This window comes from Oryx dammah, unplaced genomic scaffold, assembly GCF_014754425.2.
Source record: "Oryx dammah isolate SB20612 unplaced genomic scaffold, SCBI_Odam_1.1 HiC_scaffold_23, whole genome shotgun sequence".
NCBI classification, from domain to species: Eukaryota; Metazoa; Chordata; class Mammalia; order Artiodactyla; family Bovidae; genus Oryx; species Oryx dammah.
The window spans coordinates 114,318,274-114,344,308 of NW_024070207.1; the positions used below are offsets into that span (position 1 = coordinate 114,318,274).

Sequence of the window (26,035 nt, forward strand, 5' to 3'; positions counted from 1 at the left end):
AGTAAGCTGGTGTGCTGCAGTCCATGCGGTCGCAAAGAGCTGGACATGACTGAGCGACTGAACTAAACTGAACTATATACATGGTTCCTCCTTATAGGCGGTTCCTCTGTACATGCGATTCCACCTCCATGGATTCAACCGACTTTGGATCATGTAGTACTGTAGTATTTAATAATGAAAACAATCCGTGTGTAAGTGGACCCACACAGTTCAAACTTGTGTGACCCAGTGTCAAGTGTATCAGTGTGTAGCATGCTAATCACTGTTACTGCTGCTGAGAAAATAACTGGTTGCACTTGCATTGAGCATAGCTTTTTGCTTGCTTTTGTAGCCAGATGCCCTGGGTTTGAATCCTGATTCTGCTCCCTTTATTATCTAGATGAACATGTCAGTTCACTCTCGAAGGGGAGAGTAAAATATCCAACTGCACAGCTTGTTGAGAGATTTAAACAAGAGAATGTGGGCAGAGCAATTAATACAATGCCTAGCAGAGAGTGAGAGCTCCGTAAATTACCATTTACAGAGTTAATGTATGCCCTGGTATTAAGAGGGCATACTTTATGGTGTGCTTGCTGTATACAAGGTACCAGGTTAGGTTTTGCAGGGAATAAGCCAAAGCCTTGTGAATGGAATCTGAGCCCCATTGATGTTACAGTTGTGCCCAGCTGGGCAGTTAACACTGGGGAAGCAAAGACTGGGTGGCATGCACATTTTACTCATTTTTTTAGACTATAAATCTTATTAACTAATTTTCATAAAACATTGTGTTGATTATAAACATCAATGCAGAAAAGATTTGGCTAAGCTTAGTTTCTTACTGGGAGTTATAGATATTTTCACTTCTTTTGGGAAATTAAAACATTTTATCGTTTACTGTTGGCCACTGGTAGCTTTAATCAGGGCAAACCATCTTGCTCAAAACAAATAACCTTGACAGAAAAGGGTAGTCAGAGCCCTACTCAGTGAATCTACTAGTTGTGTTTGGTGCTGAGGATCCAGCAGCAGTGTGTGTTTGCAGGCTGGCTGTGTCTGCCTCCCATCCCTTCCTATCTGTTGCTCCTGCAATGGAGCGAGTACTAGCAGGCCCTCTCTGTTAAATTTCTGAGCCACGTGAGAGAGCGCATGGTGTACTCTTAGAACAAGCTCTGTCCTGTCTTTCCTTGTATACTTTGGTTGAGAGAAATAGTGTAAGCTCCTGTTTGGGGAGGAATTTGGGGGTTTTGCTTATTTCTTAAAGCAGAAATGGGTGAACATTCTGATGGCAGAGGTTTTGTATCACTTTTAGCCTGGAAGACCACTTTTATTTTTAAATCATTTATTTATTTGGCTGAGCTGGGTCGCAGTCATAGCATGTGAGATCTTCAATCTTCATTGTGACATGTGGGATCTAGTTCCCTGATCAGGGATTGAACCTGGGCCCCCTGCATTGGGAGTGCAGAGTCTTAGCCACTGGACCACCAGGCAAGTCCCTGGGAGACCACTTTTGACCTAGCTCTAGATGTCAGTCAGCTAGTGTCTGTGTAGGCTCGGCCTTCAGACCCCTAGGAGGACAGGGCCCCAGGAGCCAGGTGTTAGAGCACCTCCCAGAGGCATCTTTACACATAGCCTCAACCCCTTGTGTTGTCTTGGGAAAAAAACCTTTCAAGCCCTCAGTTTCTTGTCAGTAAAATGATATGGATGACACCTGCTTCTTGAGTTTGTATTAAGGATTAGAAAATAAAGCACATCACACACCGCCTTTCACGGGTCAGAGCTGTTGAAGAGCCATTCTAGGCCTGCAAAAGACTGGTGAGTTTGGTTTGTGACCCCTTCAAATGACTGCAAAGGCCAGGCCAGTCAATTTCTTTCTTTTTCTCCTTGGCTCTGCCATGTGGCATGTGAAATTTTTGTTCCCTGAGCAGCAGTTGAACCCTGCAGGGGGTGACATTGACAAGAAACTGAGTCTTAACCCCTGGACCCTTAGGGAAGTCCCAGTCAACGTCTTTTGGTCAAAATAACATCCCTGAGTTACTTCATCCAGGGAGAGGAAAACCATGTGACATGTATGCGGACACTCCTCGATCCTACCTGCTGCATGCCACACTCACGACACCACCTGGAAGTGGCCGCAGCATTCTCCTGACCCCATGCTCCAGTTAGCTGGTCAAGGTCGGTAGAAGAGACACAGTCGAGTTGTCACCCCTGCATCCTGTCGTGCATGCCCTCCTCCATGGCAGTGTCTTTTGAATGTCCTGTCTAAACCCAAGCCTGCCTGAACCACAACCTGGTAACAGTCTTTGCTCTATTTTTACAGCAGCTAGTCTTTTCTCCTTGTCATCTGTGTTAGTCCTTGTTTGCTTCTAGCTTCTATTTCAGCAGCATCTCTTTTGGTGTAAAAATCCCCAGAAGGTGTTTCTAGAAACAGCCTTGACAGAATCTAGGGACAGGTGCTTAAAAGTGGCTCTTGGCACACTCTGCAGACATTTATGAGTACCTGATGTGTGCTGACCGGTGATGTGTGACACAGTCAACACAGCCCTAGTTTTTCAGAGTTCAGTCTAAAAAGACAAAAAGTGGACAGCCTGTTCTTTTATTTAGTTATTCCCATCTGCTGCTGCTGCTGCGTCGCTTCAGTCGTGTCCAATAGGCAGCAGCCCACCAGGCTCCACTGTCCCTGGGATTCTCCAGGCAGGAACACTGGAGTGGGTTGCCATTTCCTTCTCCAATGCATGAAAGTGAAAAGTCAAAGTGAAGTCGCTCAGTCCTGTCCAACTCTTTGTGACCCCATGGACTGCAGCCTACCAGGCTCCTCTGTCCATGGGATTTTCCAGGCAAGAGTACTGGAGTGGGATGCCATTGCCTTCTCCGAGTTCTTCCCTCTACCTTGTGGCAAAGGCAGCAGTAATCTCAATTTACAAGGAGAAAGGAGAGAGAGAGCGATTTAAGTTTATTCAGCAGCTGGTACCTGGGACCAGATGTTTTCAGCAGCATGCTGATCCAGGCTTTGTTTGGGGATATCCATCCCGTCACTGGCTGGCGGTGGGGCATCCACACAGGAGGATGAACAGCAGAGCAGCCATTCCTTCCTTCTTCAGAGCTGGGGTGTTGGGATAGTCAGCACCGGGGCCAAACCTTGAGTCACTTCAAGCCTAAGTTGTTCTTGGTGGTTCCATTCCCCTTTGCCATGTATCCACTCTCCTGGCCTCCCTTGTAGCCATGTAATCCAGTACCAGCCAAGGAGCCTTAAGGGGAAGACTACTGGGGAATCTTTCTGGCGTCCAAGAGAAATGAGCTTGAGGAGAGAGCTCCTTCCTCCCTGTTTTGGCTCCTCCCTTCTTCACCCTGGCTCTGCCTGCTCTCCTGTGAGACGATGACACTGGTGCCATGGCAGCACCTTGTGATCTGAAGGGGAGACACAGTTCGAATGACTGAACAGGAAAGCAGAAGGATCTCAGGTCCTTCATCTTCCAGCCACTGAGGCATTCTAAACAAGACTTTTCCTAAAGACCTTTTCAGAAAATATCTTTGTGGGTAAAGCTGTGATCCATGAAAGATAGCGTGCTACGTGCTTCAGATGTATTTTCTAATCCCTAATACAACCCCAAGAAGCAGATAGCATGTAACCTATTTTGCTGACAAGAAGCTGAGGGCCTGAAAGATTTTTTTCCAAGACAACACAGAGGGCTGAGGCTATGTGTAAAGATGCCTCTGGGAGGCAAGCTCTGGGCTTCTCAGAGGGCAAACATCATCACCACCTGGGAGCTTGTCTGAAATGCAAATTCCTGAGCCCCACCCCAACCCTACCCAGCCCAGAATTCCATGGACAGAGGAGCCTGGTGGGCTACAGCCCATGGGGTCACAATGAGTCTGATACAACCGAGTGACTAGCACATCCCAGCCCTAGTGAGTCAGGGGCCCAGATTTTTTGTGGATGTAGGGCCCAGAGTTTTTGTTTTCGTAAGCCCTCAAGGTGATTCTGATGCAAAGTCAAGTTTGAGAGCCACTGGTTTAAGCCCTTGTTGCTTTCCTAAAATGGATCCTGGTGGGGTGAATAACAGTTGAGCTGTTGTTACCAGTCAGTTCTCCGTATCCCATTGAGGATCAGGTTTGTCTCCATTGCAGCCAGTGGCTGTGACACAGATCTGTTGGCTCAGTAGGTTTGATGATACCTTTTCCAGGGGGCCCAGTCAGACCTGCCTGGTTCTGGGGTGTCAGTGTCTGGGTCTCCAGGCGCCTGTCTGAGCCCAGCCAGGCCCCCACACCCTGCCACTCCCTGAAGAGCACAGAACCAAATGTGCCAGATGTAGGCACTTAATTGTTTTCCCTGTGTGAAAGAATTATATTATTCAAAGAGTAGAGGGTGATGGAGAAGACCAGACTTAAGGGTCTCACAGATAACATGAATGGAATGGTATTTGAAGTGTTCAGACAATAAATACTTCCCTGGAGCCTTTTCTGGACTGACTGCTGGGAAAACAATGGTAAAGAAAATAAAAGGGTATGTGAAGCTGGAGTATCACAACTGTATAAATGAAGATGGATGGGCTGTGGAGGCACACAGAATTTTCCCTTTTCGGATACCTGGGTAGATCTTGGAAGGCTTCCTGGAGGAAGTAGCTACTCATCAGTCAATACTTAGTGTGTGTGTGCTGGGTTGGGGGAGAGGGTATTCCAATCTGGGGACAGAGCTTTGCAAAGACCTGGAGGGGAGGGAGACCCTGGCTCCTGCCAACAAAAGATGGGAGCTTGGTGTGGCAGGAGGGCAGAGTCCCCTAGGAAATGGTCCTATTCAAGCTCGCAGACCCAGGAACACATCTGAGGAGCAGGTTGAGATGTGGACAGAATGATATTGAAATGATTTATTAATGTGAACTGGCCTCTTACTGTCTTAAATGGAAATAATTTATTTACTGCTTTTTATTATGGCCCATTAAATGCTGCTTGGACACAGCAGGCCATGTCATGAACACTGCTCTCATCTCCCCTCCCTACCCTGCTCTGTTCCCTCTTTGTTTTACTATTAGGGAAATATTGATATATATTCATTCCTATGAACAGAGATGCTCGTCAACCACTTATTTGGGACCTTCATGAAGCTGCTTCATGTCACTAGGCCTCCTTTTCTGTGTTACAAATTCAGGTTCTCTGCCTCCTCCTGGGGCCACTTCACCAGGTCTGAGGAGAAGTTTGGGAATCTGCTTTAAATTAGTTTTGTTGAGTATGTATGTTTGTTGTACATAGATTTGCATACATAATTGATATACAGAGAAAATGCACTCATTTTAAGTATACTAATACCAGTGTTTCAACGAATGTATTCATTTCTGACCATCGCAGCCTCTTGCAGACATGCTTCACCCTCAGCCCCAGGCATCCTCTAATCTACTTTCTGTTACTATAGATTAGTTTTACCACTTTTAACATTTCATGTCCATGGAATCATGTAGGGTGTACTCTTTTCTTTCTGGCTCCTTTCACTCCGTATGTTTCTGAGATTCATCCATGTTGTGTGTATATATAAGTAATTCATTGCTTTATTGCTGCAGAGTACTTCTCTCACTGAGAATGCGCTCGTGTTTTTGCTGCATTGCCATTTTAGTCATTCTCTTGCCGATGGACATTTGTTTCTAGTTTTGGGCAGTTATGGACAAAGATACTGTGAGCATTCATGTGCAAACTGCTTTGTAAACCCGTTTGCATTTGTCTTGAGTAAATCCATAGGAGTGGGCTTGCTGGGTCGTATGATGCATGAATGCTCTAACTGGGAAAGGAGCTGCCAAACTCTTTTCCTAGGTGCTTGTACCAGTTTACATTCTGACCTGCAGTGTAAGAGAGGGCTACTTGCTTTGCATCCATGCAAGCACTTAGTATGGTTAGTTTTTCGTTAGATTTAAATTATTACTTTTTTTTTTTTTGCCATACCAGTGGTTGTATAATGATTTGTCACTGTGGTTTTACGTTGCATTTTTCTGATGATTGAAGATTGAGCAGCTTTTCATGTGCTTCTTGGCATGTTAAATGCCTGTTCACACTTTTTGCTCATTTTTTAAAATAGTTGTTCGCTTATTTAATTGTAAGAATTTATTTGCTTATATTTTATTTTAAAAGTATGCATCTTTATCTATAAGTAAGATTGGTCAGTAGTTTTTATGTTAAATTCAGACATTTAAAAAAATAATTTTTGTTATGTTCTGGATTTAAGTTCTTTGTCACACATGTGTATTGTGAATATTTTCTCACTGTCTGATTTGCCATTTCTTTATTGTGTCTTGAGCAGAAGATTTAAATTTTGATGAAATTTGATATGTCAGTTTTTTCTTTTATAGTTTGAGATTTTTGTGTGTTCTAAGAAATCCTTGCATACTCCTAGGTATTAATAGAAGTTTTATAGATCCAGTTTGAGTTTTTATATGTGGTGTAAGGTATGGATCAAGGTTCATTTTTTTGCATATGGATATCTACTTGTTCCAGCACCGTTTGTTGCAAAGACTGTTCTTTTCCCACTACATTACCTTGACACCTTTGTTAACTATTCAGCTGCTTGTGTATTTGTCGATCTGTTTCTGGACTCTGTTGTGTCCTTTTGATCTGTGTGTCTGTCCTTATGCCAATGCCAGTGCCACACTGTCTTGATTATAGGAATCTGTATTTTTAGGAAGAACCCCTAGACGGGTCTCATGATCATGGCCATTTGGGAAACATGTATTAAATTTTTCTAAGGATCCTTCTGGTGATGACAGTCTTAAGTCTGAGTATTCCTGCCAACTCATCCTCCATTTATACCCCAGCTCCTTGCTACTCAGAGTGGAGTCTACAGACCAGCAGTGTCAACATGACTCAGGAGCTTGTGCAAGATGCAGACTCCGGCCTTGCCCCAGACCTACTGAGTAGAACCTGCAGTGTAATGAGATCCCCAGGGGATTCCCATCAAGGTTGCACAGCACTTCTAGATGTCATTACCCTAAAGCAGGGCCTTACTGATTTTTGGATCATGAATAACTCCACAGCTAGAAACACATATTACAGTGTGCGTATTGATGTAGCTGAAACAGGTCTTTACAAAACAGTGCTTACTTTTCCTACTTGGTGCCTGCTTTTCTGTTCCTTTCCTCTCTGACCCTATTCCTCCCCACCTCCATTTCTTCCTGTTATAGCTTTCTTGAGCTGCAATTTATGTACTGTCAACATCACCCATTCTCTGTGAACAGTTTGCATTTGTATGGTTGTGCAGCTCTCTCCACAATAAAGTTTTAGAACACTTTCATCATCCCCAAATTCCGTTTTGCCTCTTCACAGTCAGTTCTGCACTGTTTAAAATACTGGTAGCTACCTACAGTTTACAAAGAGTCCGACTTGAGTTGAACCAGCCATGCAGCAGCACTGCTCAGACTTGGCTGAAAGTGGCTTCCTTTTGGGTCAAGGACCCTGAGACATGACTTCCAAATGGGACTGTTTTTACACAGAATGTTATTTTTACTATATTTTTGTCAAATAATAATGCATCATATATGTACACAAGCTTTAATGTGTAGACATTAGTTGCTGAACCCATAAGTTAAAAGATTCTTGACCTTCTTATACCCTTGAGTTGATTTGTTCTATGTATTTTTGAGGCGGGACTGGCTGGTTATGAGTTAGATCAGGATGGTTAGCAGAGAAATGAAAAGATTCCTCAGGTATTTTGCTCAGCCATAGTTAGTCACATGTCTGAAATACTGTAATTTCTGAAAATATGGGGGACTAGCTTTGTGGATTTCTTGTCTGTGGCAGGTGTTAAACGTCCTTAGGTGAGTTAGAAACCCAAAGGTGAGTACCTCTTGTAGGTTTCTGTTGTGAATGTGGAATATATTTTCCTCTGCATTCAGTGCCTTTAAGGTAAGGCTCGCCTTTCACCTCTAGGCAGCATCCAAGCCCCTAGTCTCTAGAAGGCCCCAAACCGCCTAGACTCAGACAGCTTGAGTTTGCATCTCGCCTTTGCCATTTACCAGTTGTGTGACCCCAGAAAAGTGTTTAATCTCTCAGTTCCCCCTCCTGGAAAACAGGGTCAATAATAGTACTTGATAAGTGAAAGTCACTCAGTTGTGTCCAATTCTTCACAACCCCATGGATTGTAGCCTGCCAGGCTACTCTGTCCATGGAATTTTCCAAGCAAGAATACTTTAGTGGGTAGCCTGTCCCTTCTCCAGGGGATCTTCCCGACCCAGGAATTGAACCGGATTCTCCTGCATTGCGGGTGGATTCTTTACCAGCTGAGCTACCAGGGAAACCCTGTAATAGTGCTTACCTCTTCACGACCCAGATAATCACGATGGTGTGATCACTCACCTAGAGCCAGACATCCTGGAATGTGAAGTCAAGTGGGCCTTAGGAAGCATCACTACACACAAAGCTAGTGGAGGTGATGGAATTCCAGTTGAGTTGTTTCAAATCCTGAAAGATGATGCTGGGAAAGTGCTGCACTCAATATGCCAGCAAATTTGGAAAACTCAGCTGTGGCCACAGGACTGGAAAATGTCAGTTTTCATTCCAATCCCAAAGAAAGGCAATGCCAAAGAATGCTCAAACTACCGCACAATTGCACTCATCTCACACGCTAGTAAAGTAATGCTCAAAATTCTCCAAGCCAAGCTTCAGCAGTACATGAACCGTGAACTTCCAGACGTTCAAGCTGGTTTTAGAAAAGGCAGAGGAACCAGAGATCAAATTGCCAACATCTGCTGTATCATCAAAAAAGCAAGAGAGTTCCAGGAAAACATCTATTTCTGCTTTATTGACTATGCTAAAGCCTTTGACTGTGTAGATCACAATAAACTGTGGAAAATGCTGAAAGAGATGGGAATACCAGACCACCTGACCTGCCTCTTGAGAAACCTATATGCAGGTCAGGAAGCAACAGTTAGAATTGGACATGGAACAACAGACTGGTTCCAAATAGGAAAAGGAGTGTGTCAAGGCTGTATATTGTCACCCTGCTTATTTAACTTATATGCAGAGTACATCATGAGAAACGCTGGACTGGAAGAAACACAAGCTGGAATCAAGATTGCCGGGAGAAATATCAATAACCTCAGATATGCAGATGACACCACCCTTATGGCAGAAAGTGAAGAGGAACTAAAAAGCCTCTTGATGAAAGTGAAAGAGGAGAGTGAAAAAGTTGGCTTAAAGCTCAACATTCAGAAAATGAAGATCATGGCATCTGGTCCCATCACTTCATGGGAAATAGACGGGGAAACAGTGGAAACAGTGTCAGACTTTATTTTTGGGGGCTCTAGAATCACTGCAGATGGTAACTGCAGCCATGAAATTAAAAGACGTTTACTCCTTGGAAGAAAAGTTATGACCAACCTAGATAGCCTATTAAAAAGCAGAGACATTACTTTGCCAACAAAGGTCTGTCTAGTCAAGGCTATGGTTTTTCCAGAGAGTTGGACTGTGAAGAAGGCTGAGCGCCGAAGAATTGATGCTTTTGAACTGTGGTGCTGGAGAAGACTTTTGAGAGTCCCTTGGACTGCAAGGAGATCCAACCAGTCCATCCTAAAGGAGACCAATCCTGGGTGTTCATTGGAAGGACTGATGCTAAAGCTGAAGAGGGATTGGGGGCAGGAGGAGAAGGGGATGACAGGATGAGATGGGTGGATGGCATCACTGACTTGATGGACATGAGTTTGGGTAAACTCCGGGAGTTGGTGATGGACAGGGAGGCCTAGCATGCTGCGATTCATGAGGCCGCAAAGAGTCAGACACAACTGAGTGACTGAACTGAACTTACATTTGTTGGGAAATTAAATGAGCTTAGAGTGTAACATATTTAGCACTGGCATGAGTGATGTTGCTTATCCTCATCATCACCAGCATTATTTCTCTAAACTGGCTGTTGTTGAAGTCTCCAGTTTAGCTACTTTCCAAGCTCCCCAAATTTACCACTTGGTTGACTACCAAACTTACCACTTTCTGTTGCTATTGCAAATGCCTTTTTGTGTATCATACACTTCTCTGGGCTAGAATGCATTTTTCCCTTTCCATGCCATTCCTGTTCATATCCCCATGAACACTCATCTGGATTATTAATTCACTGTGTAGCTCACAGAGGCATACAGGTTTTCTGTGGCTCAGGCCCTGGGCCTGTTACCAAAAGTATGCGTGGGGGATCCAACTGCTTGCCGCTCAAAAGCCTAGTAAAGAGGCCAGGGTGGTGGAAAGGGAAGTTTGCTTTATTTCAGATGCCAGCAACTGGCGGGGAGGGTAGCGGACATCTGTCCAAAGGCCGACTGCCCTGCTCCCCAACAAGACGCAGGAGGTGAGAGCATTTATAGACAGAGTGATGTGGGGGCACTCCGTGTGGGAACAGTACAGTCATCTCTAGCAGTCATCTTCAAAGTGGTCATTGGTGGTCTGACCAGCATCATCTTGGTTGTTGTAGGTACAGTTAATCTTCAGTTCCGGGGTGCACTTGTTCCCATTTCTTTGCGGTCAGTTCTCGGAATTGTGGCAGCTCAAGTCCTGGGTACAGTCTGGTCCTCATGTAGTTAACTTCTCCGCCTGGGGTTTTAGTATCTATAAGACAGCTCACAGGATATGACTATGAATATTATCTACAGCCCTTGAGAAAGAACTAAAGGTCCTTGACTATGCTTAATGACTACATTGTTATTATTTAGTCTCCTTAGACTGTTTTCCTTTGTTTCAGCATTTCTCATTTCTCTGATTAAACTTATTCTTTGGTGAAGGTTTTCCACAGGCCAGAGGCAGGCAGAGAACAAGGTGGAGGGGGGAGGCAAGGAACATGCCGCCCTGTCCCTTCCAGGCCCCACCGCGGGCCAGGAGGAGAGGCTGGGTGCAGGATGGCCTTGGCCGCGTGAAGGGCAGAGCAGAAGGGCAGTGGGGGCAGGGCTCTGGGAAGGGCCAGGCTGCCCACAGCACTCCCCTGCCCTTGAACTGCTCTTAGGTCTTACATGTTCCCAGTGGACATCTCTCTGCAAAGAGCAAATGTCTGAGAGCCAGTTGGACCAAATGCCTTGTTATCCGCTTGAATGAGCACCTGGAGAAAAACTTGAGAAAGTATTTTACCTGATACCTGCTCTTTATCCTTATTTCTTATGTTTGATGCACAACTCAGATGTGGTGTCGGGGGTGGTGACCATCATGCCCTGTCTTAGGCAGAAAACTCCCTATTTTGAAACCTCATGAAAGTAGTTGGTGCCATGTTGATGAGTGAAACCTTGGGTTGCCTTGGGAACAGAAATATCCTTCCTGTTACTATAAAAAGGGACACAGTGTCTGCAGTCGTGAAGCATCCTACATTTTGCTGATTCTTTATGGGGAAAAAAAATGCCCAAAAGGAAATGCTGTGTTTAAAAAAAAAAAAAACTTTGATCAAATATATAAGATTTCCTTTTAGTGCTGATCAAATCAAGTAAACCCACTTTTCAAATGCTTGTTGGATTTTATAGGCATCAGAGCTGCTCCATCCATCTTTCTTCTGCCCCCTTCCTCAGTTCCCCCTATGAGTGCAGGACATTTGTTTGATTTTATTGCCTTTCCCTCCATTTCAGATTCGCACTGTGGTTTCACTGTGCTGCCATCCAGGAAGGCGGCATTGGGGCACTGTGTTCCAAGATGCTTGTTACAAAACAACCCTTATCACTTACTCTTAGTAATTTTAGCCACTCTTAGTAATTTTAGGTCCTGCCTAGGGGAACAAATTGTCCCTGCTGATGCTGTCAAACACCTTTAAGATACTTATTATCTGTTTTTGAAGAATTTTAAAAATGCAATGGATATTACTATAAGTTGCTACAGTTTTAAACTAAATTGTCCAAATGGGAATCATGTTTATTCTATATCATCTTCTAGATTTTTTCATGCTATTGTGCATTGATGTGGGAAGAACCAAGCTGTATTCGGTGAGGAGGAAGTTTTTCTACTTTTCACCTGTAGTGCAAGTTATTAGAGCAGGGTTTCTCAAACTTGACACTGCTGACATTTTCGCCTGGCTCGTTCTTTAGTGTATGTCAGGGCAGCTGTCCTGGGTGCCATAGGATCGTCAGCAACATCACAGGCCTCAACCCACTAGATGCCAGTAGCATGCCTCCCCCATGTCATGATGACCCAAAATGTCTCTGAATACCGCCAAGTGTTTCTTGGAAGACACAATCACCTCTGGTTGAGAACCACTGTACTAGAGTCTGAGAATTGTTTAGTGTGCTGTTTTTTTTTTTTTTTTTTTAGTGTGCTGTTTTTAAAGGCAGTGGTCACATAAGCACTGGTCTGGGGTCAGCTGTAATAGAAATGTATGTAGTGACCTTTAAGTGTGACAGTCTGGCTAATTTAAAATAATGTGAATCCAAAGCTGGGTTGCTGTGATGGGCTGGCATATTGTTTTTCTTTGGTGATAGTATTTGCAAGATTTGAAAAAACACGTATTATCAGTTTTTATATTCTTGTGATGAGAAAAGGAGAGAAACAGTGACAGCCACAACAGGCAAGGTGGCCGTGCTCAGACCCAGCTGTGGTGCACAAACGGGCATTTGTCACGCATTGTCTTGAATGGCAGGAGCCTTTCCCGTGGAACAACCCAAAGAGAAGCCTGCACAGAGCTGTGACCCTTCAGACTTCACTTCTGCCTTATGGTTTTACTCTGCAAAAATCATTCTCAGAAGTGAGGAGTGCGATTCACAATTTGCCTTTTCTCTTGTCAATCTGTAATCTTAATCTTTTCTCTTACAATCTGTAATCTTACTGTTTTCAAAATAAACTTTTGCCCACCAAGGCCCCCTCCTTGAGGACAGCCCCTCCTTCCCAGTCACCTCAGTAGGCTTCAGACCTACTGAATAACTAGAACTTTAAGATTTATGTGGTTTTTCTTTTTCCAAAGGTATTTAGATGGGGTGAAGTGGGGTAAATTTAATTAGCAAGCTGAAGATCTCTGCAAGGCTGCCTAGAAAGGCATGCCAGACTGCCCTGAGTGACATGGAGTGGGGCACACATTTTGCTCTGTCCTCACAATTTAAAAACAGCCTATTTGAGTCAGGAAGCTGTTTCCGCCTCGAGGCCTTGAAGTGCCCTTGAAGACCGTCCTTGTTTAAGGATGCCAGATGCAGGGCCTGTGCTTTGGGGCAGGGCCGAGCAATCCTGCTGGGCATGCTTTTCTGGGAGAAAAGGAGAGTATTACAGCTTTCCAATTTCTTGATGTCTTCACATTGTTTGCAATGCAAAGAGTGATTGTTTTTCTAACCTCTTTATTTACCTTTTGCATTTTGTTTTAAAACACATCTTTTTGGAGCCATACGCCCAAGCACGGCACTGAGGCCTCCAGTTCAGTCCTGCTGGCCTGTCACTGGCCCCTCGATCCACAGGTGTAACAAGGGCCGTCTCCGAGGTGGGGCTCATCCACCCAGGGCTGAGACTGGGAATAGATGGGTCTACAGCAGGAGAGTTCACCTTGGATGCTTGAGTTGCTCAGCAGTGGTCAAAGTGCAGGTCTGAAGCCTACTGAGGTGACTATAGGGAAGCAGGCAGCCTGGGAACAAGGGGCTGTCCTTAGGGGGGGGCCCTGAAGGCTCTTGCCAACCCTGTTAACAGGGAGGGTGGGCAGACTGCCATCACCCGACGCGTGTCGCTGTGGGAGGCAGGAAACAAGGAAGGAGAGAATGAGGGAGTTTCTGGTGCCTCACTCACCAAGGACACAGCTCTTCCCACCATAGAAATTCGAGATCCGATGGGGACCTGGTCATGACGGCATGAAGACGAGCCAGCAGGGTCTCCAGTGCCACTTTGGGATCCTTTGCACACACCTTTTATGGTCATCATCATGAAACATACACAAAACATACACATACATGAAACATACACAAAAAAAATCAAATGGCAGCACTAACAATGAGAATGCTGTAGTTTATTTCTCGTTAGCAGCTTTTACCTGCTGGATTCTGTCCACATCTTCAAAGAGACATTTTTCAGTGTCTTGTACTTCGCTGCTGAAAAAAGCAAATAAGAAGAGTTATTTTTTCCCCCTGTGTCTGGCACTCTTTGCAGATGTCTAAGGCCTTTCTGAGTCCACACTAAACAACCATGTCCCCTGTGGTGTGCAACTCTAGAACCTACCTCCACCCAACCACTGAAGGACAGCCCTGGGCTAGGCTCAGAAACGGCAACACCTGACCTTTATTGAGCACAGCAGCAGTGTTCTGAGCAGTGTGCGTGTGTGTGAATGTATGTGTGTGTGTCTCTTTCTCCTGCCCCCTCCCTTTCCCTCCTTCCCTCCTCTCCCCCTCCGTTATCCTCTCCCCTGATGCTCCAAGATATCTGTGAGAGTGGAACCTGTGCTCAACTGGCTCCAGAGTGCTCACTGGCTTCCAGCTTCTTCTCCATCCTTGCTGGGGGACAGGAGGGCTTTTCAAAGGTCATTCTGTCTTCACATTGAGCCTTACCCCTTGATTGGGACAGGCCGGCCTTGGATGCTCACACCAAAACCCCCTGTGTCAGAGCTTCTACATCTCTAAAGGACCCCGAGGGCAACCTCGGTCCCCTGGCCCCGCTCGCCCCATCTGTGACAGAAGCGTCTAGGCGTGCTCTGCTGTCCATGTTCGCTCTTATCGAGCACCAGCTCCTACTTCCCTCTTTCTTGCTCATCACCCTGGAAAGGACAGGTGGAATCCACAGGCCTGTAGCTGTAGCTAGCTGTGTGACGGTGAGAGGCACACAGAGCAGGGGAGCCTGGAGGTAGGGAAGGTTGGGAGGATGGGCGTCAGTGCAGAGCCACCCAGCTGCCTTGGCGAGCCTTGAGCTTGGCTGGCAAAGGGGGTAGAATACACTACTCAAAATATGAAATATGCCTCTTTGGCATAGGATTATTTTAAGAAACTACAGACGCCTGAGAAGCTCTGAAAATGGTCCTTTTGTAAGGGAAATCTGTATTTATAAAGGAAATTTACATTAGGAAGAGGGGGCCTATATTAGGAAGATGGCTTTTACCGTGGATACGGATGACTTTTAAACCTGGGAGACGTATCGGTGTTGCAGGGCAGCCTGTGTTTACCAAGCATTTCCCCCTCTCACCTTCCATGAATTCCACCTCTCACTCACATCTGTCTTTGGTCTTTTAGCTGCAGGTGGTATTTGAGGTAGTGGTTTGGGCCATCCTGGAGAGTGTGATTGGTTTCTTGAGAATCTCCTATATGTACATGACATATATATTTAATAAACTTCTGCCTAGGGCATTGCCTGGTGGCCTAGTGTTTAAGAATCAGCTTGCCAGTGCAGGGGACGTGAGTTTGATCCCGGGTTCTGAAAGATCCCACATGCCAAGGGGCAACTAAGCCTGTGCACCACAAATACTGAACTCTAGAGAGCCTTTGAGCCGTGACTACTGAAGCCTGCATGCCCTAGAGCCTGTGTTCCGCAATGAGAAGAGCATGCACAGAGACCCAGCACAACCAAAAATAAATCAATCTTAAAAAAAGTTCCATCTGTATTACAAGGGGTCCCAGCCAAGAACTCAGAAGGGTAGAGGGGAAATTATGCAGGTTTCATTTAGCTAGCAAGTCATATTGCAAACAGTGGGTCCTTTTGAAATGATACAAACATGTATTAAATTTATTGTAGAAACACAGAAGTCCAGGTGCCTCCCAGATGAGGAGCCAGCGTAGGAGGGAAGTTTCTGCACTGCAGTGCTCAGTAGATCATTAATCGAGTTGAATTTTTCTAGCTGCTCGTTGTCTTCTTTTAGCTACCTTTGACTTTGTTCACCTCACCTTTCAAATGAATTGTTGTCTCAGCAGAGGAAAGGAAATCTTAGAATGTAAACTGAGACCTTGTGGAAAGTCGCGGCAGGTCTCTTAGGGCAATTTTGTGGGGTTCATGGGGAGACAGAAGTGTGCAGAGCTTCAGATTCCATGGGGCCTGGACCCAGTGCATGACTGCCACGACTTGTTTGGTCTGTGTTCTCGTATATCATCAGGGGAAGGGAGCCAACTGTGGCTCCTCCTGCTGCCAAGCATTTTCACAGCACCCCCACCCCCCAACACACACTGTAACCTTTGGAAGTAGGTAGTAATGATCCTGATTTATACAGAAGAGGAGCCCGAAGCTCTGAGAGGTGAAGGGATTACTCAGGGTCCCTTGACTGGGGCACTGTTGGAAGGGCTGCGTAGATGGAACCTGGAAGAAGCCCCCAGGACTGAGCTCCATATGAATGGGGAAGTGATACAAATGGCGATAGCTCCTCTGATGGCTGTAGAAGAGCCAGGCCTTTTGGACAATGAGTAGCTGAGATCTGGTATAGGGTGGAGACAGTTAAAGGCATGAGAAAGGCAGGTAACAGGACCCTGGAAGAGAAGGGGTCAAGGCAGAGTCTTGAACTGGCTGTGTAGACCCCTTCTCTCCCGAATCACCACGTGCTCTTTAAGAGCCCTGCAGCTTGAGCCAGTCCCTGGGCCTTTGCTGGTGTCTTCAGTTCCACATCAGCCCTGCTGAGGCTCACCTCCTGTCTCCCACGCTGCCCTTGGAGCTCCCTCACCGCTTCATGGAGCCACACTGAGGATGCAGTTGCCTGGGAGATCCAGGCCTGCTCTTTGCAGCCTTGAGCACTACTGATATATGGCAGGTCAGGTAGCACTGACTTTTGTCTTTTCTGTGTGTTGTTGCAGTTGTTGTAGTGTTAGAAATAGGTATCTTACACTAAAGTGCACACCTTTCAAGTGTACCATCAGGTAAATTTTAACCAGTGCATACATTTTCTTGCCCCAGTCCCCTCTCCCCCTCAATTAGCACAGTAGTCCTCCAACAGTCAGGGGCCCAGGCTGCCAAGGAGGCCGTGGGGGCAAGCTGCAGACACTGTAGATTTGAAAGAAGGGTTTGAAGATCAAGGGAATCGGGGACTTGTTCTGGACTGTATAGTAGTAGCCTTACCACCTCCTTTGTGAATCGTGGTAGGAACACTCAGTTTCTGGACACCTAGATACCTAGGTCAGTGCTCTTTCCTCCAGGTGGCCTTCCCTTTCACTATTGAGTTGATGCCCATCAGCTTGGGAGTCAGCCAGATTGGCCTCAAATCCAAGCTCTGCCACTTAGCAGCTGTGACTTTGGACAGAAGTCTTAACCCCTGGGGAGAGTCTCACTTTCTCCATCTTGGAGTGCATGATGCCAGGCAGGAGATATGTGCTTAATAAATGGTACCTTTAGAAGAAGCCAGGCTAGCCTGTGAACCTGTGTACAGTTGGTCAAACTGGGTGCAGTTGAATTTTATAACTTGGCGTGGTGTGTTTTCCTGTGGTTATGGGAGCCTGAGTTGCTGTGGCAGGAGTTCCTAGGCTGGCTGCTTACATGTGTGTGAGTATAACTAGGCAATCTACTGTTGAGATGGTGAAGAACAGCGTCATCACATACCGCCTTCACAATTAGTGTTTGTGAAATGTCATCTGTGTATTCTTGTTTTAGTAGGAAGTTACTTGTCCTACTAGAGATAAGATCTAATTTCCGAGGAGTTACCAGAAGGGGAATGCCAGCATGTGTAGGCACAAGTAATGGTTGGTGACTGAGAAGTCAAAGGCATGTATACATGTTCCCAGTATAATTTTTATAGGAAAGGAACGCTCGCTGTGGTTTTAGACTGGCAGCATAGTACACACTCTGTCTCATCAGCTGTGTTAGGAAAGGTAGTATGGTTGGTCCTGTGGGCAGGAGCCCTCATTAACGGAAGAGGGAGAGTTGTAACTAGGAACAGGCAGGCTAGCGTGGGCAACACAGACTAGCTGAATTCGTTGTGCTCCCGCTGTGTCCTGGGTATGGTTAATCAGCGCTTGTGAGCTTTCATTACATCCTCACTGTAAGAGAGGCACTACTGTTTCTCCATCTTACAGAAGAGGAAACTTAGGGCAGTTGCTGTAGGACTTGCCTGTTGTGCCTTCCTTCTTCCAGTAAGCCTAGGAGATCGGTGTGGATTGGTGACGATTATGTACCAGATTCCTGGTTCCAGGGCAAGAATGATGTGATCTGAGATCCATTATTGTTTGACCTTTATGTCAAAGTGCTATACTCTTTGTGATTGTTTGGACTTGACCCAGTTCTACACTTTAAAAAGCAAAAAAACTGGCCCTTCTCTTAGCTGTGCAGTTGTGATTTAAGAAAATCATTTAGGAAGCATTTAAGTCATTTAGTAATACTCTTACAACATTGACATTTTGGGGAAAATTTTAATTCAGTTGTTTTAAAGGAAACTGCTAGAAATTTAGCATATTTTATAAAAACATAATAGCAGTGTAAATTTGTATATATTCTTATTTCTTATATTCTCTATTTCCCCACTTTTTAAGGACTTTTTTGTATCTCTATACATTTTTTTAAATGTGTTTTGATACTTGGGTATGTACACCTCCATCCTATAGTAGTCAATAGCTATTGAACGTAAATGCTAGTTCCAGGCCTGCCTCTTTTTGAAGTATTAATATAAATTATGATATCATCCTTAAAAGAGTCACATTGGAAGTAACAAATTCGGTGGCAACAGTGTAATACAGACTTTTTCACTGCAGTGAAAAGAGAATCTAAGCCAATTCAGAAGGTTATAGCTGGTAAGGAATGGAGTAGATCAGTGGTTCTCAAAGGAGACCTGATCACCTGGAAACTGTTAGCACTTGTGGGGGAAGCTACCTTCCTTTCTTGACCTTTGAATTTCCTGAACAGAGCCAGCAAAATAATGGCTACAAAGATATTTTAAAATGTTCCTCATTTTTATAGACGCTTCTGATACTTGGTTTAATGCTCTACAAATGGGGAGGTTTCCATCAAAGGGACATAATATTCATGGCCCCTCATTTAGTAACTATTTGAGTGCCATGTGCGAGGTCTTGGGGCTTAGAGGGCAAGGGGCAGATGCGCAGGCGCAGAGAGCGTGGGGGCAGTAACAGCCATGGCAGACTCTGTGCAGGAGGGTGCAGGCACACGGCCAGTTGTTCCTTCTGCAGACATGATTGGGGACCCACTCTTTGAGCCCCACACTTAGCTGGGCTCTGGACATCCAGAGAGGAGCTGGAGGCAGGGCCTTGCCCTGTAGAATCAGCCTAGTCTAGTAGAACAGCAGCTCTTAAGGTGTGGGTCTTGGACACCCTTCTCTGGCAGGCCCTAGGCCCACTCCATGAAACTCTGGGAGTGCCGTCCAGCACTCTGGGTTCAGAAACCCTCCAAGTGGTTCCAACCCGCGCTGCAGTGGGAAGAGCAGCAGGCTAGGAGCAGTGTCAGTCCTTCTGAACAGAAGCATCACATGGGAGCTCTTAGAGCACCAGCACCCTGGCCACACCTGAGCCGACAAGGCCAGTCTCTGGGAGGGAGGCACAGGCACCATAATTGTTAGAGCTCCCCAGGTGATGGCCTGTGGCCACAGGTGAGGACCTGTGGTCTCCATGACCTGAGACAGATCATCACCGAGTTGTTGGTGCGTCCCTGCCTGCCAGTCCACAGAGGGGTGGGCCCCCCACAGGAGGGGCTGGCAGACATGGCTTCCTATTTGATGAGCTCTTCATTCCTGAGTCCCTTCCTTTTGTCTGGGCAGTGTAATTGCACAGATGTGAGCTGTGATTAGGAAGGTTACTTTAAAATTCATTTAATGCAGTCAGTTTTTAAAAGTCGAACACAGCTGGCTTCACTTAAAAACTTTGCATTTCGATAATGGTTATTACATAACATGAATAATTGACTAATATCAGCTCATTGATATTCTAGAGAGAGAGTGCCTGAGGCTAATAAAATACATTTTTAAATTAGTTTTTTAAAAAGTCTTGCCACAGCCCAAGGATAACGGGAAGTTACTCTAAGCAAGAGCAAGTCAGCAAAGTATGAAATTTTATGCTCTTCTGTTCACAGAAAATAGTTGTTTGTCTGCTCAGGATCCCTGTTTGATTCTTATTTCCTCTAGTGGTGAATTACCCAGGAAAATGCCTCAGTTTCAGGGGTACACACTACCTCCTGAGCGTCCTCACCCCAGGAAGCATTACTGCATCAAGAATGAGGCAGAGGTGACTCTGGCAGGGCTGCCCCTTGTCCTTCTGGGAAGGTGTCACCTGCTCCCTCTTTGTCTTTGGGTCCCTCCCAGGGTTTTACACTTCAGCAAGTGGGCTACAGTCCATGGGGTCGCAAAGAGTCAGACACAACTGAGTGACTAAAGTACATTTTGAAAAGCTCCTACTTTGAGGGTATTGCAGATTCACACAGTTGTAAGCAGTGCTACAGGGGGACCCCATGGACCCGTTGTGCAGTTTCCCCTGTGGCACTAACGCTGAACAGCAGCGAGAGATACGAAAGCCTCCCTCAGCGACCAGTGCAAAGAAATAGAGGAAAACGGGAGGATGGGAAAGACCAGAGCTCTCTTCAAGAAAATCAGAGACACCACGGGAACATTTCATGCAAAGATGGGCTCAATAAAGGACAGAAATGGTAAATGGTATGGACCTAACAGAAGCAGAAGATATTAAGAGGTGGCAAGAATACACAGGAGAACTGTACAAAAATGATCTTAATATCCCAGATAACCACGATGGTGTGAGCACTCACCTAGAGCCAAACATCCGGGGGTACGAAGTCAAGTGGACCTTAGGAAGCATCACTACAAACAAAGCTAGTGGAGGTGATGGAATTCCAGTTGAGCTATTTCAAATTTGGAAAACTCAGCAGTGGCCACAGGACTGGAAAAGGTCAGTTTTCATTCCAATCTCTAAGAAAGGCAATGCCAAAGAATGCTCAAACTACCACACAATTGCACTCATCTCACACGCTAGTAAAGTAATGCTCAAAATTCTCCAAGCCAGGCTTCAACAGTACATGAATCGTGAACTTCCAGATGTTGAAGCTGGTTTTAGAAAAGGCAGAGGAACCAGAGATCGAATTGCCAACACATCTGCTGGATCATAGAAAAAGCAAGAGAGTTCCAGAAAAACATCTACTTCTGCTTTATTGACTACCCCAAAGCCTTCTCAACATTCAAAAAACAAAGATCATGGCATCCGGTCCCATCACATCATGGGGTGTCCCCATCACTTCCAAATAGATGGGGAAACAATGGAATCAGTGACAGACTTTATTTTCTTGGGCTCCAAAATCACTGCAGATGGTGACTGCAGCCATGAAATTAAGATACTTGCTCCTTGGAAGAAAAGCTGTAACCAACCTAGACAGCATATTAAAAAGCAGAGACATTACTTTGCTAACAAAGGTCCATCTAGTCAGAGCTATGGTTTTTCCAGTAGTCATGTGTGGATGTGAGACTTGGACCATAAAGAAAGCTGAGCTCCAAAAATTTGATGCTTTTAAACTGTGGTGTTGGAGAAGACTCTTGAGAGTCCCTTGGACTGCAGGGAGATCCAACCAGTCCATCCCGAAGGAAATCAGTCCTGAATATTCATTGGAAGGGCTGATGCTGAAGCTGAAACTCCAATACTTTGGCCACCTGATGTGAAGAACTGACTCATTGGAAAAGACCGTGATGCTGGGAAAGATTGAAGGTGGGAAGAGAAGGGGACAACAGAAGATAAGATGGTTGGATGGCATCACCGACTCAATGGACATGAGTTTGAGCAAGCTCCGGGAGTTAGTGATGGACAGGGAAGCCTGGCGTGCTGCAGTCCATGGGGTCACAAAGAGTCAGACACGACTGAGCAACTGAACTGAACTAACTCTCAGTGCAATAGTAGCTCTCAAAGCTAGGGTTGCTAACCCTGGCTCAAGTCATCACTGCCAATGCAGGAGACTCAGGTTCGGTCCCTGGATGGGGAAGATCCCCTGGAGAAGGGAGTGGCAACCCACTCCAATATTCTTGCCTGGGAAAGCCCAGGAACAGAGGAGCCTGGAGGACTTCAGTCCATGAGTTCACAAGGAGTTGGACACGACTAAGCAACTGAACACACACACCCACACACACACCCACACACACACCCACACACACACCCACACACACACACACACACCCCCCCCCACACCCCCACCCACCCCATGTCTTTAGTGGAAGTCTCCTGGTGATGTTAGCATTCATGTATTAAGGTCACTTGCCCTGAGCCTGTGAATCATAGTCTACCTCGACTTCTCAGGCTGTGTTGCTGCAGTGATGCTAGCTGGTCAGGTCCGCGCCCCCGAACACATAGGGGCTGTCTGCTTTGTGCTGTACCCCTTCATCCTTCAGGTGGAACCTCTTGGCAGAGGTCCCCAGAGGTTCATCAGGGATCACAAGGTGGAAATGGAGATATAATTATTTGGCTTGTCCTCAAATGGATGTTTTAGAAATGATTGCTTGACAGTTCTTTTAATCAGGAGAGACAGATGCTATGTAGAAAAATGATGCCTTACCACAGTCTTACTCACCCAGTAAAACTCAAACTTGATTGGACGCTGAATTCTTCATTTGTGTGTGTCCCAGGGCAGTTACATGTGAATCACGAGAGTGAGCCTTGAGGTTCCTGGTTCACTGTTTTTCAGTACAGTGGCTGATAGCCTCATGTGGCTAGTGAGTGCCTGAAACAGGCCCAGTGTGATGGAGGAACAGAATTGTTAATTGCATTTAATCTTGATTATCTTAAACAGAGAAGAATGGCTTGTCGCTGCCTTGTGAGAGTGTATAGAGATTCTAGGTTACCCACCTTGCACTGAGTCATTTCATCCCCCTCAGAGGGGCCCAAGCAAAATTGCATGGCACGGCTGCCCCAGGGGTTATCTGGCTACCCCCTTTCCCCACGCAGCATCCAGTCATTTCCAAACCATCAGTTTGAAGAGGAAGCAAATACTTAGCACATCTGTTCACAGCTGGCCAGTGCCCAGCTCACAGTAGTGCTTAATCGGTACTTCTCTAATGAATTGGTCTTGCACTTCTCTCCGAATTTGCATGTGCATTCTTGGGACAAGGATGGAACTTGTTCCTTGTGTATAATAGAGTCTCAGAAAGCCACGAAGCATTCATTCATCGGTGCTGAGATCGAGCTATTATGTTTCCTCTTTTGCCATGTGAGAAAGCGGTGATTAAGAGTGAGTCCTGGAGTCAGGTTCTTAGGTTGGAATCTGCATCTCCACTTTCTGATGGCGTAACCTTGAACAAGTTAACCTCTGTGTACCGTTTTTGTACCTGTAAGATGAGTCATAATAGTACCTCTGTCATCATGGGGTGATTGGGCCAAGTAAATTCAAGCAGTGAACTTGGTTCGTACATTGTAGCCTCCCGTTATGACAAAGCAGGTCATGACTATGAGCCTGATAATGAAGATTTTTTGAAAAATGATTTGAGGGTGTGACTCTTACAAGTGCCCACAAGGGGGCAGCCTAAAATCATGCATATCTCTGCAACAGCCATCCTTCTGTTGGTAAAGCCTTAAGGTATCATGGCCAATTTCAAATGTGCTTGACCCTTTTCCCTCAGTTTTTCTCTTTTTCTTCTGTTCAAAGAACACTTTCAGTGGTTCTCAGTCTGTATCTTAGATCTGGAGGGTGACAGGTCATGCCTGAGCTGTTAAGTAGATGTGGGTGCTCTTGCCAGCATCTGCCCAGGGGTTGTTGGCTTCTCTTTGTAGCTTTTCATACAGAACAAATCCTTATTAATCAAATGCTTAAGGTAGAGACTAGAGCTTGAAAATGTTTAGAGAATCATCATGGAGAAATCTGGTTTTCTCTCCCCGCTACCCTACCACTGACCACATTCCTGTCTTTGAGTGTTGTGTATGCACCTTGAGGCTTGTGGGGGTAGGGTGTGGCCCAAGCGGGTTGACCCAGAGATGCAGGCCCGCCCTTGGCTCAGTAGGCCCTCACTTCCTGCAGGGAGGCAGTACCCTGCAGCTAAGCAGAATGAAATTAGGGTTCTGCGACCAATGTGAGGGCACAGAGCTTCACGGATCTGGGAAACTGTGGGCTCTTGAAGGTGGGTGGGGTTTATACAAGTTCAGGGGGTATAAGGGAAAGGGGTCAGACTGGGAGAGCAACACTAATGAGCTGAGAAGTTGGGCATTTAAATTCTTGATGCTGTTCGTGTCATTGGTACCATTGTAGTTCAGTTCAGTTCAGTTCAGTTGCTCAGTTGTGTCTGACTCTTTACGACCCCATGGACTGCAGCACGCCAGGCTTCCCTGTCCTTTACCAACTCCCGGAACTTGCTCAAACTCATGTCCATCAAGTCGGTGATGCCAGTAATCATTAATCGTAATGATTAAGAGTTGACAAAAGCCAAATGAACTTATTTACAAAACAGAAATAAACTCCAGACATGGAAAACAAATTTATCATTACTAAAAGAGGAAAAGGGGATAGAGAGAAAATAGGAGTTTGTCATTAACATGCATGCACTACTCTATGTAAAATAGATAATCAGCAAGGACCTAGTGTATAGCACAAGGAACTATACTCAGTATCTTGTAATAACCTAGAGTAGAAAAGAATGTGAAGCAATATACATGTATGTATGTACATGTATAACTGAACCACTTTGCTGTACACCTGGAAGTGACGCACAACACTGGAAGTTAACTATACTTCAGTTTTTTTTTAAATGGGAAGTGGCACTTGGGTTGATTTTCCAAGACTTCTCTCTTGAGCTTTAATATCCCTGCTGCATAATCCAGGAGCAAAATTAGATGCTTGTGGGGAATTGTGACAACCCAGAGCTTATCACATCCATCCTTATCCACATTCCTGCTGCTGCTCTGTGGTCCAAGCCTCCGGGCCTCTCTCCTGGGCAGTGGAAGGCACACCCCTGAAAGGCGTGTACTGTGAAGTCAGCTGTGATATTACCACAGAGGAGATCCAGGCGCTGGGCACATCAGTCCAGTTATAGCAGCACTAAAGCCAGTTTCTCCAGAATGTGGTCCTTGACCATTGTGTAAGTAATACTCATGAATGATCAGCTGTGAGCAAGTGCAGTAAATTATTTTTAATCCTAAAGCAACCATGAAGATCATTTCATCTTTGCTTCAGAAAGCCTTTTAGGGTCCTGTAGAAGATGAGTGGAGATGTGGAGCTCCTGGGATGTTTCCCAGACATTTTAGGGGGGAATTGCCATTTTTTCCATTTTATTTCTTATACTAATAAATAAAACAAAATGAAATAATAAGTAAACAGGAGTGTATCATATTCCTTCTTTGTGATTATAAAATGCTAAGATTGACATGGGAGCAAACTTAGTAGAACCAAAATCAAACTTGAGTGTTACTTTTTTCCAGCTCACTCATACATGCCCCTCAGCAGTTGTCTTCTTCCAGAAAGTCGAATGTTCACTAATAATAATAAAAGCGAAAAAGCGAAGTCGCTCAGTCGTGTCCGACTCTTTGCGACCCTGTGGACTGTTAGCCCACCAGGCTCCTCAATCCTTGGAATTTTCCAGGCAAGAATATTGGAGTGGGTTGCCATTTCCTTCTCCAGGGATCTTCCCAACTCAGGGATCGAACCCAGGTCTCCCGCATTGCAGGCAGATGCTTTACCATCTGAGCCACCAGGGAAGCCCTAATAATAATAATAATTTGTGTAATAATTGTGTTTTCTTTTGTGCATCTGCCTTCCCCTGTGAGCTGGACCAGGGGAAGCCTGGTAGGCTTTTCTGCATGTTGCCAGGCCTGTCCCTAATTGAGCTTTCTGATTCCTTTGGGGCCAGGCCTGGAGCCAGAGAACTAGGAGGAAGGTTAGTTCTCCAGGGCTGGCCTGGGGCCACTTCAGCCCAGCTTGGCGGGTGAGCGTGACAGCCACAGCTACCACTCCTCAACTCTTAGGTCTGGGCTATCCTCCCCTGTGGTAGGGAGTGATGGATCACTTCACTCTGCGGGTGAAGTGATGTTGATGCTGATGTGTGTGTGTGACCAGACTCTGGGTGCGGCCCCAGTGCCCCCTGGCACTCAGCAGATGGGGAGAGTGAAGTCTTTAATCGTGTTTTCTCTCTTGTAGGCATGGAAGGATTTTTAAAATCCGATGAGAGACAACGACTAGCTAAAGAAAGACGAGAAGAAAGAGAAAAATGTCTTGGTAAGTTGTGCACTTTGGCTGTTTAGGTCTAAGGGAGTAGAGGATGGTGTCTTTTCTCAGGACTCTTAGAAATTTGTGACTA

General features: G+C 45.5%; 1 protein-coding gene and 1 non-coding gene across 10 annotated transcripts in view; one reads left to right on the forward strand and one right to left on the reverse strand.

Annotated features, from left to right (window-relative positions):
• MAP7D2 (MAP7 domain containing 2) overlaps positions 1 to 26,035 on the forward strand; it is a 97,769-nt gene that overhangs the window by 20,627 nt on the left and 51,107 nt on the right. For all 9 annotated transcript variants that reach the window (XM_040266276.1, XM_040266273.1, XM_040266280.1 and 6 more), the window contains exon 2: positions 25,876 to 25,953. In XM_040266276.1, the coding sequence (XP_040122210.1) occupies positions 25,876 to 25,953 (78 nt within the window). The remainder of the gene's footprint in view (positions 1 to 25,875; positions 25,954 to 26,035) is intronic.
• Positions 1,392 to 1,464, reverse strand: TRNAG-CCC. The gene has a single exon. It is a non-coding gene; the product is annotated as a tRNA-Gly (tRNA).